The following is a 19791-nucleotide window of genomic DNA, read 5'->3' on the forward strand; positions in this document are numbered from 1 at the left end:
CTGTTTAGCTTTTAAATACCATTTTTAAACGCCTGCAGCTAGAAAATATTAGACATATTTAATATTTTTCAGGACAAATTAAAGTCTACCTACACAAGGGAACAGCACTCTATCCAACACTGAAGACATCTGCCTAAATATCTACTCTGTTCTTGGGTTAGAGTCTGTGGGAAAGGTAATAAGAAAAATTTACAATTTCTGTTAAATTCAACCAACATTTGTAAGAAAAAAGGTAAAATTAATTGATTAAATTATTTTTCTAAAGAATACCTGGCATTATTAAATTCATACTAACACATTAGCTTTTCACAGAGACTTCTTAAGGTATTATAGTCAATTTCTTGAGAAAAAAGCCAGATATGGAATTTAATAGAACTGTATCTCTAGTGCACTAAATTTCAGTATTCCACTTTTGGAAACACAAAATCATAAAAATAAAACTATGCAAAACATGATACCTGGCAATTCTGATTTCTTGTAAAACACATAAAAGTTAACACATAACATCACTAAAGCAGTGCTATGGAAAGCATCAGAAAGAGCAAATACATCCATCACTGTTTCTTTATTTCTCTATTAACAAATCCAGAATACATTTGTATTTACAAGAATTTTCAACTGGCAAAGAAAATTTTTACTATGCCAATAACATTATCATAAATTTATAGCCTGTCTCCTGTTATTTTATGGTAAAGGTTTTCAGCAAAAAACAAGGTAACTAAAATATTATTTGTACTAGCAGAATATAAAGAATACTATTATTTGTAATGTTTGACAACTGTTTGACAACTAGACATACAATACATCCAGTTATGTAAAGAGATTTTTTTTACACTCTAATATTAGCCTATGATGCCATCAGTATTTCAGCAAGCATTTAATATGTAAGGATCATATAAAATTTTCCCCTTGAATTCTGATTGAGAAAATATCAAGATAAAGCACAAACCTCTTTAAGTTGGGTAGAAACAGTTACTTTTAACAGCAGTGCTTATATTTCAAGTTTCTCTTCATGAAAGCAACAAAAGCAAGCAGGCAAAAAAAAAAAAAAAGCCATTAACCACTCGTTTGCCAAACTAATTTTTGGCATGGGACAGTTAATCAGTCACAAATAAAAAGTTCACCATTTACCAGATGGCAACTTCACCATAAAGGGAAGCTATTTTTGACCATGGCAATTAGTCTTCTCATGTTTCAAACACTAAATTCTATTTTCACATTAATTTTTAAAACTATGTGGCTTTAACTTAAAATAAACTGTACATCAAAAGAATGGAAAATAAACAGCCAGGAACACAATTTGACGAATTGGATTTATTTAGTTTATTTAGCTAAACAGGGTCCATTGGATCTCTTTAATAGGCTGACAGTTGCACTGGGCTGGTTAATAAAACATTCAACACAGTATCTTCAGCCAATATAGAAATGCAAATCCCACCAGAAATATTTTATTCATGAAACAGTAATTTCAGTTACTACCAAAGCAAAAAAAAAAAAAGAAAAAAAGGAAACTGTGGGGAAAAGGGGAGGGAGAACCGATGGCACTTGCTTTGCAAACAAACAGCGCCACCCAGTGTCACTCCCTGGACAAACACACCGGGACACCTGGAAAAGGCTGGAATTCATCCCTCCCGAGTCAAACCCAACCTTCTCTCCATTTTTTATGCTTTACCAGTAGCACATGTCTCTCCTTACTTTGCAGTGACATGCAAACTAGCTTCGCTCTCGCTGGGGAAAATAAAAAAAAAAAACTAATAACCTGTTAAGGATCTTTAGAGTGCAGTTCTAGCTTGAAAAGCAAACACTTCCAAAAGGCGTGGGGTTTTGCTCAGCTTGTCTGATGTTTCTTTTTGTAATCTTTAAGTTTCTAACTCATGATAGAAAAAACAAATCAAACCTCAAATGAGTACAAGTGAGCAATACAACGAAGAGACAGCGAGATACACTCTGTTCTGCTTCATTCATCACCGCACCCCACACCAATGTTCAAGCTACAGAACCTTTATTACTGCTGCTATCAAAGGCAGGACAGTGACAGTTGCTTCTTTTTGTGTGGCAGGTAGGGGAGTTATCACTAGATTAAAATAAGAAATCACTGAGAAAGTGGGAAACAATAAACCCTTCCTGCTTCTGCCTCCCCACCAAAACAGCATTTACCTTCTGTTTATGAAGACAATTTACTCAGCAGCTGGCTAGAAGCAATTTTGAGTGGGCATGGCTTCTTCCACTCTCTGCTAGAAACAAGAGCAAACATACTTAATTCTACTACTTTGAGAAGTAGAAGTTTTAACATAAGAACAAACTTCATGGTAAATATAGAAATTATAGTTCTCTACCTGGGAAAGGCTGATGAGGGGTGGCATCCAGACATGTCTACAAACTGCCAGCATGTTTAGTGAAAAAAGCAGAGGTGATATCATGCTGAATTTCTATTAGATGCCTTAAAATATATTCTACAGAAGGATTTCATTCTGCTACAGACCACTTTTCAGCTTAATTTAGTATAGAAACATTGTGTGTATGCAGGGAGAAAGGAAAGAAGCATGACTGCTTACAGTGCCCTGTATGAGTCAATATGCCTTTCATTCATAGCCCCCAGCCAGACACAAGAATTATCAGACTCACCAAATCACTTCCTGCAAACACTTTTATTTGTAATCACTCAGCCAAGTCTAGAGCTCCACAAACTGGTTTTTCTTAAAATCATGTGCATCAGCTCCACCACAACTTGCTGAAGGACCAACAAAGAGCATACCACAAAACTCACCAGTCTTAGCCCTCCGTGTTAACAGATGAGCCAGATCTCTGGAGACAGACACAGAATGTCAAGGGGGAGTTGGTTGAGAGAAGAATCTAGTTATGGAATTAGTTTTATCGACATTAAAAATTTGCTGCTTGGTTGCTCTTACGCAGCATATTATCTCTTCACACATTGTGTTATGAGATGCATAACACACTTATTGGTCAAACATGGGAGGATTCTTTGTAAGCAATATCTACAGAATTACAAAACCCAAGAGGTAAGGTGTGCTTCACTAGTGTGGTCTCAGGAATCTCAGTTAAGATGATCATAACCCTTTAGGTTAATTATAAATAAAGCATGTTAACTCCCATCTTTCACACTTTCCTCTAAGGAAAAGCATCTCATCACTAGTAAATTCCATTATGAAATAAATTTCCTTCCTTCTCCATACTTGCATACAAAACTATAAAAAAAATGCAGTTTAGGCCTTGTATGTTACTAAAACAAAAAGAAGAAAAAGAGAATATTCTTCCCTGTATCACTTTTTCCCCATTTAAAAAAGCAGTATTACAAATAAAGTAATTGCAAAATGTCAAATGACTCCATCTTCTTCCCCCACAAACCCACCAAGGCAGGGACACAAGTGAAAACAAGTGAAGACAATATGCAATTTGCCTCTATAGAAAAGAAGTTGGTCTAATGCTCAACTGCAGCCAGGCAGACATATATCACATCAGAAGTTATCAGAAAAAGGAACAGAGGGAAAAAAACCCAGTGCCTCTGTAAGGAGCAGCTTGTGTAAAGGGTAGAGCACTGATTACTTATCTCAAGGAGGTGATGCTATCTATAAAAACAGCAGAGTGAAGGACATTTTGTTCACAACATGCTTCTCCAAAATTAGGTTGTCAAAGTACATGGTCAGATAATTCAACTCCTTTCTTCTGAAACTTAATCAGTTCAATCCTGTGTGCCTTAGAACAAATCCTCCACAGCCCTGCTCCAAAGAGCTGTACTACTCACAAAGTGAAAACTGATCTGGTTTCAGTTTCAAGTTTGTGAACAAGACCACGTGTCACTACAGGCATGTGAACCTGCCCAGGCAGGGTGTTCGTGCATACATGGTGTGTTCACATGGTGAGTTTCCTGTTCTTAATAACATTGTTGGGGTACAACCATGAAGATGCACATACACCAGTCCCACACATGGTTTATGATTTTTAACTACAAAGCAATAAAGCTTTGCTTTATAAACCAAAATAATCCAGCAGCCACAGCCGAGCTTTTAAAGTTTTAGTTCAAAGCGGAGAGCTAGGGAAGACTCTGGCCATAAAGATACAGGCCACTAACTTGTCCTTTGACAAATGTTGTTCATTATGCTCATAGTATTTCTCTGGATAGTGACTGAACCTGAAATAAGAGTAGCAGTATTTGCTACTAGCAGCCAGAACATAACAGACACAGCTGTAGCAGTTGTCCAGGTGAGCTTCTGGGCTCAGGTGGTACTTGAGCATTATAGAAGGTAGTTAACTTTATCAAATGAAATTCCATGGCTTATCTCCTTAAATGTTTTTAAAGCTTAACAGCAGTTGACATTTTAACAATGATCTTAAACAGAATCTGCAGGAGGTATGAAATGTGAATATATATCTTCATTATTGACTGAACTGAAGCTATTGTTAAATGCCAAAATGTTTAAATGTTTAATCAAGTTTTATACAATATATCTGTCTATTTAACTTTCCCCCCCTTTTTTTTTTTGCTTTTAAAGGTTATCCTGAAAGTCAGAATAACCAAGATCAGTACCAATTCTGAGAATTTAAAAGGAATGAGCACTGTCCCTTGGGCTGATAAAAAATGCTACCTGCAAAATTTACCTCTGTGCTGCTGAAGGAACAGGAACAGTTCTTAGGCTGCTTCCTTTATTTGATGGGTATTTCTTCTTGTTGAATATACTCATCTCATTTTCAACACTGATTATGTAGCATTCATTTTTGTAATAGGAATATTTCCATATAATGTGGTCTTACTGGATTTTTATATTTCCTCATCTATTTGAATGCCTTACATTTCAGCTGTAAGTTTTTCAGGAGAATGCCTGCCTTTGCTTCTTTCTACTTTATGTGCCCTGATACTGAGCCAGTACATGGAACACTTGGAATGGATACAAATGCTAGCAGATAACCACACATTTGCTAAGTTTACATAATCCCATTTTTACATGGACTGGGATAGATTCATGTCAAATTTATGTTTATAAAATATGGAAGCCTTTTACCAGTGCATATCCCCACTGTTTAAAGATCACTGGCTGCTTCCAGGTAACAATAAAAAAAAATGCTTCATTTGAAAGAATAAATCCCACCTATAGTCAAGGTACTTAAAAGACTTTTTTTTTCATTCAGAACTTACTCCATGCAGGCAGGCACCATGGACATTGTACATCTGAAATAGTTGGAAAAAAAGAATTACAAGCTTAGACCACTTAATAGTGCATTAGTAGATGGAGGAAAACGACCTGCTTATAGGAAGACTGTTTCAAGTTTCAAGAACTCTTTAGCAGGTGGTGCTAAGACCTGAATCAACCCAGAAAGCACAAGTATGTGTTCTGCAACTCCGCGTGGGGCCACCAGATAGAGCCATCACCACGTACCAGGGGCTCTGCAGCCCAGCAAGCCCGGCCGGGCAGGAGCCCCGGACCCCTGCAGGTCTGGGAATGCAGCTTTCCTGACCTAACCTGACCAAAACCCCGCTACAAAAATGAGGTGCTGGTATATGCTATTGAAAATGAGATAATAAAACCAAGATTTACATCTGCAAGTTAAAAAATAGAGCATAGGGTTTATCCGTTTTACTCAAGCCTGAAACTTGGCCTTTTGAGACATATACAGACATTTTGTAAAGAAGTGTGACTTTATGCTTGCCCTATTCTTGTATTTCTCCCCAGGCATCTGCTCCCCACAGAAGACTGCAGAGCACTGGGGCGAGCAGCAGGAACCTCTGCTGCTTGAAGTTGAGGTGCAGTGCTCGCTCTGTGGGTTTTCCCCATCAGTATTCACAGTGCTGTGCTTTCGGAGTACTTTTAAAGACAAAATCGAGCTATTCTTTTTTTCATTATCACTGTTCCTCTTCAAGAGGGATGATCAAGATAGAGCAATGTGGCTTTTTCTCCTCAGATATGATTTATTGCAATTAGTGAGTTACAACTTCTCGGGTGCAATACAGTGCACAGTGTAGATGTCATTGGCTTCACACACATCCCAGGACTGCAGAGCACTGGTAGCAACTTGTTCCTATTTGATTAAAAAGTTAGAGACAAAAACTCACGTTTGGAGTAACTTTTCTAAGTACAGATCAACCCAGCTTAAACCTGTATTTTTCAGAATATACTTCAGCATAGTAAATTGTATAGAAAAAAATCCCTATAAATTCATAAAGATGCCACAGCACATAATAAATGATATTAAAGTGATAGCATTTTGTCAATATTACACATACTGCTTAAGATAAAATAAACTCACCAATTAGATATTAAACATCACAAATAAACCTTAATGTTGTCCATCCTGCAAGGAAAGAGCGGGCAGTCCACATACCTCAGATTTCCTTTCCCTAACTTTTAAACATGTTGCTATGCTGCTGTTTTCCATAACTGCTTGGGTGAGGGCAAATTTGCAAGATGCTATAAGGCATAAAAATAACCACAAGATCAAAACTCATGTTTATTATGATGAATATAAAAGAAAACTACCAGTGCCAGGTCTGCATTCACTTTATGTTTGAAATATAGAACTTAATGAAAAAGTATATTGAAGTATATAATTTTTGAAATTGATTTAAAAGGAAACACACATTTCAAGATGATTGAGAAATGTCCTCTGCTCTGCTCTGCTTACATGCTACTTCACTTGGGAAGAAAGGCCAAGCCAAATACAGTGGTATCCAGCTGAGAGTCCAACTCCTTTTATAAAGAACACTTAACTTTGCAAGCTCACATCTGTGTGCCTTTTAGAAAAGCCAAGAACTTTGACCAGTGAACCTGTAAGCTGATCATAACCCAAAACTGCCAGTATCATTTCCAGTCATCTAGAAATGTGAATTCATTTTATAAGTACTTAGATCTGCTTTTTCTAAAGGTATGCTACGGCTCTTACATAAACTCAATACACTTTGCTTACAGTCAAACAGTTCACAACTCATTCAGGACAATATTCAGGCAGAACAATCAAAAGCACTTCCATTGCAGTAAATATTTTAACTTTCTACCTTTGAGAGCCATGCAGCTTATAGAGTAAAAATAGTATTTCCCTTCCTTCCTCCTCTTCCCTCTTTGAACTCACAACCGAATCATTTTGTTATATAGTTTCCAACAAGTTGCTATTTGTCCGGATAATAATCCAAAAAGATCCTTAAATCCTCACATACAAATTCAGAAAAATGTTAGTATTTAAAAATGGAACTATGTAGGGCATTTAAGGCATTGTAGGGCATTGTAACAACACTATTTGCTATATAAGTGAGATTTTTTTTTTCAAGCATAGTTGTTGTTTTCTTACAGTACTTTGCTCCATCCTTCACATCACTTTTTCTCCTTGATCTTCTGCTGAAGATCCTTAGGTTTGGGGCTGTTGCTTTTACCCATTATTACTATCTGTTCCTTCCCCTTTCTCGTGTTGCTTTGCTTCTTCACTCTGACCACATTCTTGCATTCATGTAACTCCCAGTGCTAAGATGCATTTCCTCACACTCATTCCTCCTCTTCTGTACAGTGTCCAGTTCTGAACTCTCCCATTCGCTATTGCCTGGGAACATGGAAGTACAAATTCCACCATTTGTCTACATAGAGAAATAGGCCAGCATCAAATATATGCTGACAGTAAATTCTCTCACATCTGAGAAGATAAACAGCATTCACTACTGGTCCAGAAGCTGCTCTCTTTGGGAAGCCACTGTTCGGCCAGATGCAATTCCTACAGTGGAACAGCACGAGACTGTCCCAAAATTCGGATGCGAGTCTTCTTATTCTAACATTCCTCAGACTTCACAAACTGCAATCATCTTCTAGGTAATACATTTTTGTGCAACTCCTCAACTTGGCAGAAGCACAGAGGAGTGACAGTCAGCTGGATTTCTTGGCTGCAGGTATAAACATCGACTCCCCAGCCCCTGAAGGATTAAACTGCTGCCAGCAACCTGAGGAAATTCACAGCTCTCTGGTGAATGGAAAATACTGCCACTAGTTAGTTCTTTCTCCCTACCCTGGAGGAACTGAGCTGCTGCCAATTAACATAGCTTTTTCCTACACTTTGCAATCCCTTTGAACTTTTTCAGGATTTTACAGAAAACAGTTTTGTCTCTATGTAAATCTATTCAGTACAAATCCCAGTCACAAAAAAGGACTGATAACTGTAGCAGAAGCCCCTAGACAAGGGAATCTTGTTAGTTTGCATCCATTACTCAAAAAATGTAGTACTTATACCAATTTGTACAAAAGCCAAGAAGAATCTAAGAGCAACAGAAAACACAGTAACAAATGAAGTGCACATGAGAGAAGCTACATTCAAAAATTCCACAGATTGGAGATTATATTGCTTTTCATGTTACTGCCTACATTACTACAAGCTGTCATTCCTTGAGAAACAGGATTAAAAGCTGACTACTTTGCATACATCATGAACACTCACGGTATTTAATGGCAGAGAAACAACTGAGATCTAGGGCAAAGGGACAGAAGGCTAGAAACTGGAATATTGGTATGGAATTGCTACAAAAAGAAAACCTTCTCTTCCCCAGTTTGATTTTCATCTGTGCACATATACAGCAAGATACAAACAGAACTCATCTCTCACACTAGTCAAAAATACCTCTTATTTCCCTGAATAACTGCATGATTTTATTTTAAAAATTCTCATAAATGCCTTCATTATGTAATATGTTAAAAACTCACGAAATCAGCTTCAAGTTTTCCCATTTCTTGTTTGTAGCTTCTCATTCGACTGCTGTACATTCCTCGGCTTTGAGGTGGGATCTCTCGAACTTCAAGTTCCATCTGCTCAAGCTAACAAGTAAAAAGAAAGAGCAGACGTATAAATCAAAAGGTTAATTAAAGCAAGAGTGAATTTACCCAAGTTTTTCCCAAATGCTAAGAAATATTCCTTCTTTATAAAGAAAAATGCTGCTTAATCTGTAATATATAAAGAATTTATCAAAATATTTACACAGCCTTAAGTCAACAAACAAGTGACAAAATTAATATTATTGACACTTAGAAGGAATGATTCTAGTCAAACATTTCTGGATTTCAATTTCAAATGTGATGAATACATTTTATTACAAGAAAATAGTAAAACTGAGGATAAATAATTCCTGCACATTAGCATAGTTCAGAAGAAAGCCTATGTCCATCTAGTTGGGCAGTTTTGGAAAGCCTTGGCTGAAAAATGTATTTTATTTATTTATAGCCACACACACATATATATATATACAGATGTGTATATATAAAAGTTTTATTTACCACCAGTCTCTATGTTTAATAAACTAATCCTTTTTGCTTTAAATACTGCTAACTCAGCAGAATTACAAAGCTTGAACTAGTTTCCTAAATCTACATCCCAAATCTGTATGTTAGTGTATTATACAGCTGAATTTTAGGGTTTAATGACAGTCCTATTCAAGAACCTGTACATAGTTGAATGTATTCAAACATCAGAGAGAGAATTTATCTTTTAAAAGCTTTTTCTATTTATTCTTGCCATGTAGAATACTAAGGGGCCTGAAACACAACAATATGGCACAGAGGTACAGAAAATCAAAAGAAGTTATAAACCAGGGCTGATAATTACCTGCCCCCTGGGTCATGAAGCCTCCTCTATATGGTGCTGTCTCTTCAAGAGTTATATTTTGCACAGCTGAAGAATCCCTTACCTCCCTTTTAAAATCTTTTCAAGTTAATTTAAAAAGATAAGAGACTACCTCTCCTTGGTTGCTGTAGGTTCTTGAAACAGTATTTACTCATCTCCTACTGATCTTGGTTGAGCAATAAGGATAGGAACAGAAATGCTTTTCAGCTAGGGTCCCAAAATGGTTACAGGTCTTCACAAAGGACTGCTGGAGTTTATTCCTATGTAATCACTTGCTTACACTTTGAAACTTCATCCTCATATTGTAAGAAAAGCATCTGAATTTAATCAATGGAATTACCAGATACTTAACAGTCATTTTGCCTGATCTAGTCTGATTATACAAAATGATATTCAATAGTAAACTGTAAAGCAGACTTTAATTAAATGGTCACTAGTGAATTGAAACACACAAAGCAATTTCTAATTCTACCCAGCTCTTTGGCTCAGGCTTAACTTTCCAAAGGGGTAAATTAAACCAATAGCTGGAATTAATAGCTTATTTCTTATCAATTTCATCACAATATATTTGATCTCAAATGTTCTACAAACGTAGAAAACATTTCTCTCATATATATATATAAGTATATGTGCAAGGTCAGAATATTTTATTGAAGTCCAATTCTTAATTATTAGATAAAAATGAAAACATTTCCCAGTGAATACAGAAGTTGCATAAACGATCAGACCACAGTCCATGAAATTCAAAATGTTCATTCTAAAGTGGCAGTATTAGTGAGTGTAACGATGAAGCACATATATTTCAGTTGACCAATATTTAACACCTTGCTTTTCTTCATGAGATTAAATGAGTACTATGTGGCTGGGCTGAGAAATTTCCATGAGAAGCCATGCAGAAGACAGTGGTCCAAGCAGGTGTGAACCTAAATGCAATCTACTTTCATGTAACTCCACTTTCAGGCTTATTATTGGCCAAAAAAGTCATACTTTTCATACACAAGCAAGAACAGAGCTAAAATCTACTTAAAGCAAACAAAATATCCTGGCACTTAAATCTCAAAATATGTGTAGAAGCTCAAGTTTTCTTCAGAAAACCTACAAGCTCAAACTTCTGTTACTGCCTATGTTCAAAGTTGACATGTGCTGGTTTTGGATGAGGTAGAGTCAATTTTCTTCATAGTAGTTGGTATAGGGCTGTGTTTTGGATGTGTGCTGAAACCAGCGATAATAATACAGAGATGTTTTCATTATTGCTGAGCAGGGCTCACACAGAGCCAAGGCCTTTTCTGCTTCTTGTACTTCTACACCAGCCAGGAGGCTGGGGGTGCACAAGGAGTTGGGGGGACCCAGCCAGGACAGCTGACCCCAGCTGACCACAGCAATATTCCAGCATGTACAGCTGGGGTAAGAAGAAAGAAGGGGGACATTCAGAATGATGGCATTTGTCTTCTCAAGTAACCCTTACACGTGAAGGGGCCTGGCTTTCCTGAGGATGGTAAAATGCCTGCCCACAGGAAAAAGTAAAGGAATTCCTTGTTTTGCTTTGCTTGTCGTGCATCTTTTGCTTTCCCTGTTGAAGTGTCTTTATCTCAACCCACAAGTTCTGTCACTTTTACTCTCCCAATCCTCTCCCCCATCCCACGAGTGGGCAGGGAAAGGCGGGAGGTGTGTGAGTGTCTCTGTGATGCTGAGTTGGTGGCTGGGGTTGAACCACAACATCACCACTGTGGTGAAGCTGAGCATTTTGGCACTCAACTCTCACCCAAATTCATAAATTGCATCCTTAAGGTTCCTCAGGAGTTTAACCTGGTAGGCTTGCTCCTAACAGCACCCAGCACTGAATATAGAATAAAGCAGAGCAGCCCCTGGTATTTCCATTCAAAAATAAAACAAAGTACCGTAGTGTGGCTGATGTGCTCACTGAGACCCCAGAATAAGTGTCCCCCTCCCACAGGCACTTTTCCATATGAAATTGCTCTGGACAGCTGCTAGCATTTTATAGAACTTGTAAGCTTCACTATTTTATTCTGATTCTAAAGTGCTGGAACTAAAATAGAGATTTATTTTTTTTTTAAAGTGTCAAATAAGAATAATCTAGCATTTGCAACACTAAATTTTGGGCATTATTAAAAAGCCAAATGTCTAAATAAGAATAACCAGGCATTTGCAACACAACAATTTCGTGGTGTCTTTCATAAAACATAAAAGCAAACAACACAGAGAGAGTTTTTTCTTCTTTAAAGTAGAATTTCACTCAAAAATGCTCATTCCAGCTCTTCTAGCACATGCTAGATCTTGTGCTCAAAGAATTTTCCCAAGTTTAGCACAACATTCACCTTTCTTAAAAACCTGGTAAAAATAACATTCAGACACTCCACACTGGATGTAGAATGACAGGATTTCTCTCCAGAGATCTCTCATTCCACAGCTCTGGTTTGAAAAGGCACTCTGGGAGACTGAAAGTTTTTGTGTCAGTTCTGCACATACATCAAATCAATTACACCAGTGATTTTACCCAAACAAAGCAGACAGTGTTTTAAACAATCACTGGTTAGTGAATGTAACTACATTATCTCTACAATAATATTTATAATACATGAGAGTATTATTTCCTAGCCAAATAGGAAATAAAACAAAATCAGCTAATCCTAGTTTTGACTACTCTAGATAATGAAGCAAACCAGTGTATTAAAACTATCAGTAGCAAGGAATTAGGTTTATTTTGATTTTCTGCTGTAACCTTTAGTTTAAAAGAGGATCATCTTAGTCAGCTCTGGTTTTAGCAGGTTTGTTCAAATTGATTTCTAAACCCAAACCTTGACATTAATCACAAACATGTTAGATAATTGCTTAAACATAATAACTGAATCTAAATATCTAAACCAAAAGCATGAAAGAAAAGCCAGTAAATTAAATGCAGATCATCATTAGGATAGAAGTACAGATACAGGATTTATTTTTTAATCTTGTAATGAATACAAATTTAGATGATCTTTTTCTGACATAAGGAGAGAAGTAAGGAGCCATTAACTCAATTTCTGCTCCTTCCAATCTACTTTGAGCAGAAATCGAAATCTGAATGACCACCCATGCCCTGTACTGCTCTGCTTTTTTGCCATGTCAAATTGTAGTGAAAAGGAGATGAAAAACATTTCTAGATTTGTACTTTCTTTCAGCTGTATGAATATGAAAGTGCCCAAAAGCCCTTAATGTATCTTCAGAACATCATGAGGCGGGACAGCAATTTTTCCATGTTTCTCACTGAGAATACCAAATCAGAGAGGTTAGGTGCCTTGTCATCCTCACAGGGCAAAATTGCAGAGAGTTATCTCAAGACCCAGCTTTCCTGGATGCTATTTCCATACTATGGTCTACAAGACTAATTCTATTTTTGAACCAAAAGCACCAGGTATGCCAACAAGCAGTTGACCTGAAAAAGAGACCTTTTTCTACCTATGCCACTTCAAAAATTAATTTCAATATTATTATTTAGTTATTAAGCAAATAATTGATTCAAGTTCTTTCCATTATAAGAACTTCTAGGGTAGAAACACTAATTTCTTTCCTTATCCTAACACTCAGGTTACGTTTCTGACATTAGATAGACCAAACTCATTTGCAAGCAATAGACAAAAGCAACTTTAGGGAAGGAACTATTGGCCATGGGGAAAAAGTCAATATCAACTGTCATCAACACCTTGGCTCAGTTACTCCACATCTATAAAACTTTACTTTTATTCTCCATCCAGATGGAAGAGATGACAGGCTGTAATGGGAACAAAATAAATAAAAAAAGTCACAGTTGCTTGACACATGTTGCTCATCACATATTGCTCTCTCCTGTCAGTGTGAACCACTAACTAATGCTTGGTTAGCACAGACACTCTTCTGGGATCAGTGATCCACCCTACCATGGCCCCCTTGTCCTCACCTTCACGCTTCACTTACTAAAAGAGAAAAAAGACCTATTGCTCTACAAGATGTTCTGACAGACTACATCAAGTAGATTCCTGGGTCTTACAAGCAAAAAACAAAGTCATGGCGTGTAAATATTTCACTCAATTCTGAAAATAAAAGACATAATCCACAACTCAAAGCCTGTAACTTTGTATGGACCTACAGCAATAGTGCAATCCTTGCATCAGGGAACACAAGATTAAAAAAGGATACACTCTTACTGGGTATTTCATATCCTCAAATAAGAACTATTTCAAGAATATTATTTTGTTTTCTAATATATAATTAAGTATTTTTAGGGCATGAATGTTAAATGTTACCATTTAGTGATTCTATTATTTTTGCCAGGAATTTGCAGTTAACATATGAAAAGCCAGAACATACCAGTTCCCTTGCTTCTTCAAGCTGTTTCTCAACATTTGCAACCATCTGCTTCTTCTCATCTGAAACAGAATTGTGAAAATACCAATATAATTCTGCTCTTGCCATGAAAGAAAAACACACCCTTTCAAAAGTTTATATGGATCAGCTAAAACTGATTCAAGAGATTTATTCTGTGTGACATCGTCACAATGGGGATACCCACATCAGTAATTAAAAAAAAAGGAGACTGGAGAATCCTTGAAGTCTTCTGCTCTGTTATGCAGCATTTGCTAGTTAGGAAAGCACTTCCAGCTGCTCCAGGTGTAGCAGTTATGCCTCAGCTGGCACTTGCTGGGTGTGCACAAATGCATGAGAAGGCACATACATACACTAAATGAAAAAAAATATGGTTTAAGAACAAAGGCTTATCTATTTATTTGTAAAATATGAGATGCACAAAACCAGGCATCCCACTTAAAATTAATCCAGATACTGAAGAAAAATTAGGTTTCTATTCCCCTGCTCCTATGCTGGGTCTAGAACTGTTTCTTTTGCTTCAACAGAAACAAAATAAAATGCCACAGGAACTACAAGAAAACCACTTTCTTCTGGTAGCAGTAAAAATGCAAATTAGTAATAAAATATGAACATTTAAAAAAATTAAAATCAGTTTTAAGCAATCATTATCTGCCAGGTTCCCTAACAGGCCCATGTCCCAGCTGTAGAGATTGACTTTTGACCTGCCTCCAACCATCCATTCACAGGCAAAGGATCCAATAGGAACTGAGGACTGAGATTCAGCGTCACATCATCACAAACACTCCAACTGCCTGACCAAGACTTGGCTTGTTACAGCATGAAAGGTGACTTTCTGAGAAATATTCAGACACTGGATAATAAAAAGTCCCCACATTGCTTAATTAATGTGGCATTAATTAGTGGGGTATTCAGGGGTTTCAGTACTACCACTGGCACTGCCCTTTGCCCCTCTCATGGCCATATCTTCCATCCTTCAGACAGTAATTCCACTCATAGTCTCAATGAAGTTAACACAACTCTGAACATACAACCATTTATAACACTGTTTGTTCGAAACTAAGAGTACTATGAGTCATCTGTGCTGGTGGTTTGCCTGATGAAGCAAATAAAAAGTGAATTGCACAAAAGTGTCTCCAGTCACAGCTCCTCAGAGATCATGATGGGTAAGTCTACACTGGCACAAGACTTTATCATGCATCTTTAAACTTCAGCTTTCTTTTTTAGTCTGAATTCCTTCATTTCTTTTCCACATGATCTCTTTGTATCCTGGAACTGACAGATTAAAGACCAAAAGGGACTCTCTGATGATCTGCTTTGATCCTCTGCATGCCACAAGCCACTGAATTTCAAGATGGGACCGTTTTATTAATTACATATAATTTAGCTTCTCACAGGCTGATATGCTTATCCATCTATCTTCTCATTTACCTAACATACCCTACACTCTCATTTAAGGAAACACAAACATCACAATCTGTCCTTCCTCAGTTACATACATTGGAGCTCTGCCTGCAGAGGGGATCAGGTTCAGGATCATCTTTCTTGCAAATCTGGAATTCATGCTGCCACGTGTGGTGGATTCCACTACAGCAGAAGCTGCAGGAAATATTTTCTGTGCAGCACTTCTAGTTTTCTGCTAGCAATGCCTTTCTTTAATTCCCCACCAAGCTCTCATGATGACACCCGGGCCAGAAAATTTAGTGATTTATCTTCTTAAAATAACTAAACCCAAAAGAAAAGAGAATCTGCCACCTTTTTTCCCCCACACATTTCTATTCCCCTACACAGCATCCCAAAAAGACCTCCATTCTTTCCTTCATTAGAAGTTGGTAAGATGATGGTGGACAAAAATAAACACAATGGAAGATATAAAATACGCAATATTGTTTTATTGAAGTTGAAATATAATTTTAAAATATAGCAGCAGAAAATATATGTACTCTAGTAATTTCAGTATTTCCCTGAGTTGTATTGGATTACAATTTCCATAGACATTTAGTAACCTGAAATTTAGGGATATAAAGTTGGGGGTTTTTGGAAGGCATTTCATGCTGTACAAATTCTGCTTGTACTTGTGATTACAAGAACTATGTAGCACTCCACTGGCCAGTAAGATCTTACCTACTCACAGAGAAACTGAGCTACAGACCTTTAGTAAGGGAAACTCAGTGCACAGGGAGATCTGGCTGAAACTGCTCCCATAAGACTGGGGGGCGGGGTGGAGGTATTCAAATCATATCCAGTGGTTTAGTTAATTAAACTTTAACCCAAGTCCAGATTTTAACATCAATCCAGATTTACCAGTACATAATCACCCAGCTGGCGACAAGAGCAGCTTCTGGGAGTGAGGTCTAGTGACAACAGACTTTCGTTGTTCCTTCAAATACAGATGTATGAGAGGCACATGACAACATCCCGGCACGGCAGCATTGGAGAAGTATCTTCACAGACTTCCAGGAAAGCAGCTGCTGACCCTCTAGGGCACACAGTACCATGCAGTCCATGGAATGGTTTTCAAAGCATTTACTTTCAGCTTTACTTTTACTTCCATGGTTAAGTGAAGGAGAGAACTTATTTCACAGTCAGAGTCCCCAGAACAAGGAGGGCACAATATTCACAGGATGACTTGCTCAGAGATTGAAAATGAGATGCAAGGGAGTTACTCTGAGTAAAAGAAGCTTGCCACTAACCTAGTGGATCAGGACAAACAAGCTACTATCCAATTAAGGATCCTCATATTACCAACTCTATAAGTCCACTGTGACTTAGCAGTTTTCAACCTGCCAACTTGATTATATCTTTAAATACACTTCCATCACATGAAATGAAAAAAAAAAAATTTATAACTTTTTGTCTTGATTCAGAATTGAAATATCCTTTCAAGAAAATAAAAAACAATGCTCCATCAAATATATATAAATTTAATTTTTTTCTCCATATTGATAGACAGAATGCCCCAAAGATAATATTGTATGTAGCTTGTATAATTTAACTGGTCAAATTAAAAAACTATAGATAAAGATTGGAAACAAAAGTGTGTTTTTCCTCTGTGTAGGATTGCAAACAAAAATCCATTCTGTGTTTCTACACAAGGTTGTATCACTTTCTTAAAAGAAACAAGTTTTCACTACATTTTCCTCAGTTCTTTCAGCTTTGCCCTAGCATTAGTCATGTTTTTTTGTCCCCTAAAATACAGCAGTTACAGAAAGGTGAGAATCTGCCTACAAAGGCAGAAGGATAACACAGCACTGGTTTGATCTGACAGCCAATGAAGAGACTGAAAAAAACTGGATCAAGACTGAGTAGTCCCACTGCTTGTGGAATTGTTTCTTTTTATTAGTACATGCTGAGGAAGAGACTGAGTAACAAAGGGTTTCAGTTCACAGACCACTTGTAGATTTTGCTGTGTTGGCTCAGGTGATTTACATGTTCACCACTGCCAGAAGTTACTGTCCAACAGCAGAGATAAATGGAACAAGATACACGTTTCTCTCTGAGTTATAAACCTGTGTTCTAGAAGCATAACACAATGAGCCAGACCTGAAATGGAGACAGTAAACTTCAGTACAGGGGTACAACAGAAAATTAAAGGTGGGACTTTCTTCAGTTAAACCTGTTAGAGACTGAAACACAATGTTTTGATTGCCCAGTAGAAAATGCAGGTATCAAGTATCAGAAGAATGGCAGCTCTCTAGTTTAAAACCATCACAGCCCAGAGTCTATTGTGCTGGGAATAGACTAAGTATCACCATTTGTGCTGGTAAAACTATCTTTTATATCAAGCAATCAAAATTTTGATAAATTTTTGGTCCAATCACAAGATAGACATTTCTCTGAAACACCAAGGAACATTAATAAAACACATCAGTCAATTACATTCATTCTTCAAAGACCTGCAGCAGCATCACAGAAAATCTATTTAAAAGGCATTTCTCTATTTATAACACTTTCTTTAATCCTCTAGATGATGTCTGCCTTAACAGAAGACACTTTTTCCCAAGACATTCTATTGTCCCTGCTGCTTATTGTTTCTGTATTATCAGAGAGCCTTTGTTACATTTCTTGCTGAACTATTTATGCATTTGTGACAACAGGACTGTTTGCTGAGCCATTATGCTGCTAGAACACAAGACATCACATCCTGACAACACAGAATGCAGGAATGTTGCAAAAACAATCAACCAGTATTTCTCCAAGTCCACCGAGCAGGAGGCTTACAGCAGGTCCATCTTGAGCAGCACAGGGAAATAAACCAGTCACTAGACTTCAGGAGATCTCTTTGTATTATGCAGAAGCAGCACAAGTCCTTACACCTTTCATCCTGCTTCTTCCAGCGCGGAGGAAGAAGGCCATCAGCAATCTCTCTCAAATCACTGCTGCTGAAAACTGTCACCTCACATCCCCCTCCCACCTCACAGTCCTCTTTTTGAGGCTCTCCCAGCCATCTCCACAAGAACTAACTGGAACTTCTGGTGATGAAGAAACAGATCTTGTAAATATTCCTATTAAGAAACAAGGGAAAAATGTGCATTTAAAATATTTCTGATTAAAGTGTTCAGCATAGTCAGAGATTTTTTTTCCCCAGGTGGTCAAAAGCCTCTATTAGCTAAGTCTGCAGTTTGTTTTGAAGTCACAGAAAATGTTTTTTTCTGATGAAAGACAGAATAGCCCCAAAAACAGAAGTAAAGCCTCAGCTGTCAATGTACAGGGCAAGAAGCAGCTGTAATGCAAGTCAGTCTGAACCATGTATGACCAGCCTCAAATCCCAACATGGAAAAGTCACTTCTTAATAAAAAAGTAAAATTAACCATTGTGTTATCTTGATGCCATTTAGCCCAGTACCATGGTACTGGTCCTGCAGGGAACATGTATTCTTTCTCCTCTGAGAGGATGGCAAATTCTGGAAAAAGCAACCTTTTTCTGAAATCTGAATGATTTCAAAGCCTGTTGCTTCTAGGCTATGGCACTGTTTAAGCCAATACTCTTTAAACATCTGGCATGTAAGCTCCAAAGTCTTCCTAAGTGAATAAGGGAGACTGATTAAGCAGAGGATTATGAAAATCCACTACTACTAATATTCTAATATTAGTAATATAGAATATTCTTTCTACTATTGAACAGACTCCAATGACTTCCAAAATCTATACAACTAGGAACTTAAATCTCTATTCTTTACTATTAGGAAATTAAATCTCTCTTCTTTTTCCATAAATCAGTGTAGAACTATTGATTTTCAGAAAAGGAGCCAGTAGTGTATCTATGATGTCTCCCTGTTCCTGTAAGAGGTCCTTAAATTTGCTGTTTAAAAGTGAAGAACCTTTGTGCATTCTCTCGGTAAATTTTTCTAGTGCACATTTACAGGTTAAATATAATTTATGAGCAGAGTAAATTACACCAATTCTCAGTTCTAATCTCGGGAACTCTTTGATTCTCTCCCTTCTTCATTTTGCAAGTTTCTATTAGAAAATAGACAGTTTTCCACCGCAGCTGCAGCTTCTTGGGAATTATACCCCCTTGTCTTTTCTGTTAAGATCAAGAGCAAAACAGCTTTGTTAAGCCAAGGAAAAGGCACAGTTTCCTATTCTTTAACCATGGAACTGAACCCAATTTTTTCAGAAGACTTTCTAACTTGCTAAGAATAGAACTGGACGTAACTTTCCAGAATCAAAAAGGCTTTTACTCAAAATCCCCTAAGATCACACATTTTAGTTGACCACCTACCTCAAATCCTGTTTAGAGTCACTACTTAATGATGCATTTCCCACTCTAAAAGTAGGATGGTATTTCTTTGGTCCTGGATGCCCGATCCTTTTCCTTTTAGTCATACAGGAA

At 37.2% G+C, this 19791-nt stretch overlaps 1 protein-coding gene across 5 annotated transcripts in view; it reads right to left on the reverse strand.

Annotated features, from left to right (window-relative positions):
- The window catches only part of VTI1A (vesicle transport through interaction with t-SNAREs 1A), a 271371-nt gene that overhangs the window by 250424 nt on the left and 1156 nt on the right, over positions 1-19791 (reverse strand). For all 5 annotated transcript variants that reach the window (XM_051799934.1, XM_051799933.1, XM_051799931.1 and 2 more), the window contains exons 2-3: positions 13942-14000; positions 8688-8798 (exon numbers count right to left, since the gene is read on the reverse strand). In XM_051799934.1, the coding sequence (XP_051655894.1) occupies positions 8688-8798; positions 13942-14000 (170 nt within the window). The remainder of the gene's footprint in view (positions 1-8687; positions 8799-13941; positions 14001-19791) is intronic.

This window comes from Manacus candei, unplaced genomic scaffold (genome assembly GCF_025592945.1).
Source record: "Manacus candei isolate 608988 ecotype Guabito, Panama unplaced genomic scaffold, ASM2559294v1 h1tg000050l, whole genome shotgun sequence".
NCBI lineage: Eukaryota > Metazoa > Chordata > Aves > Passeriformes > Pipridae > Manacus > Manacus candei.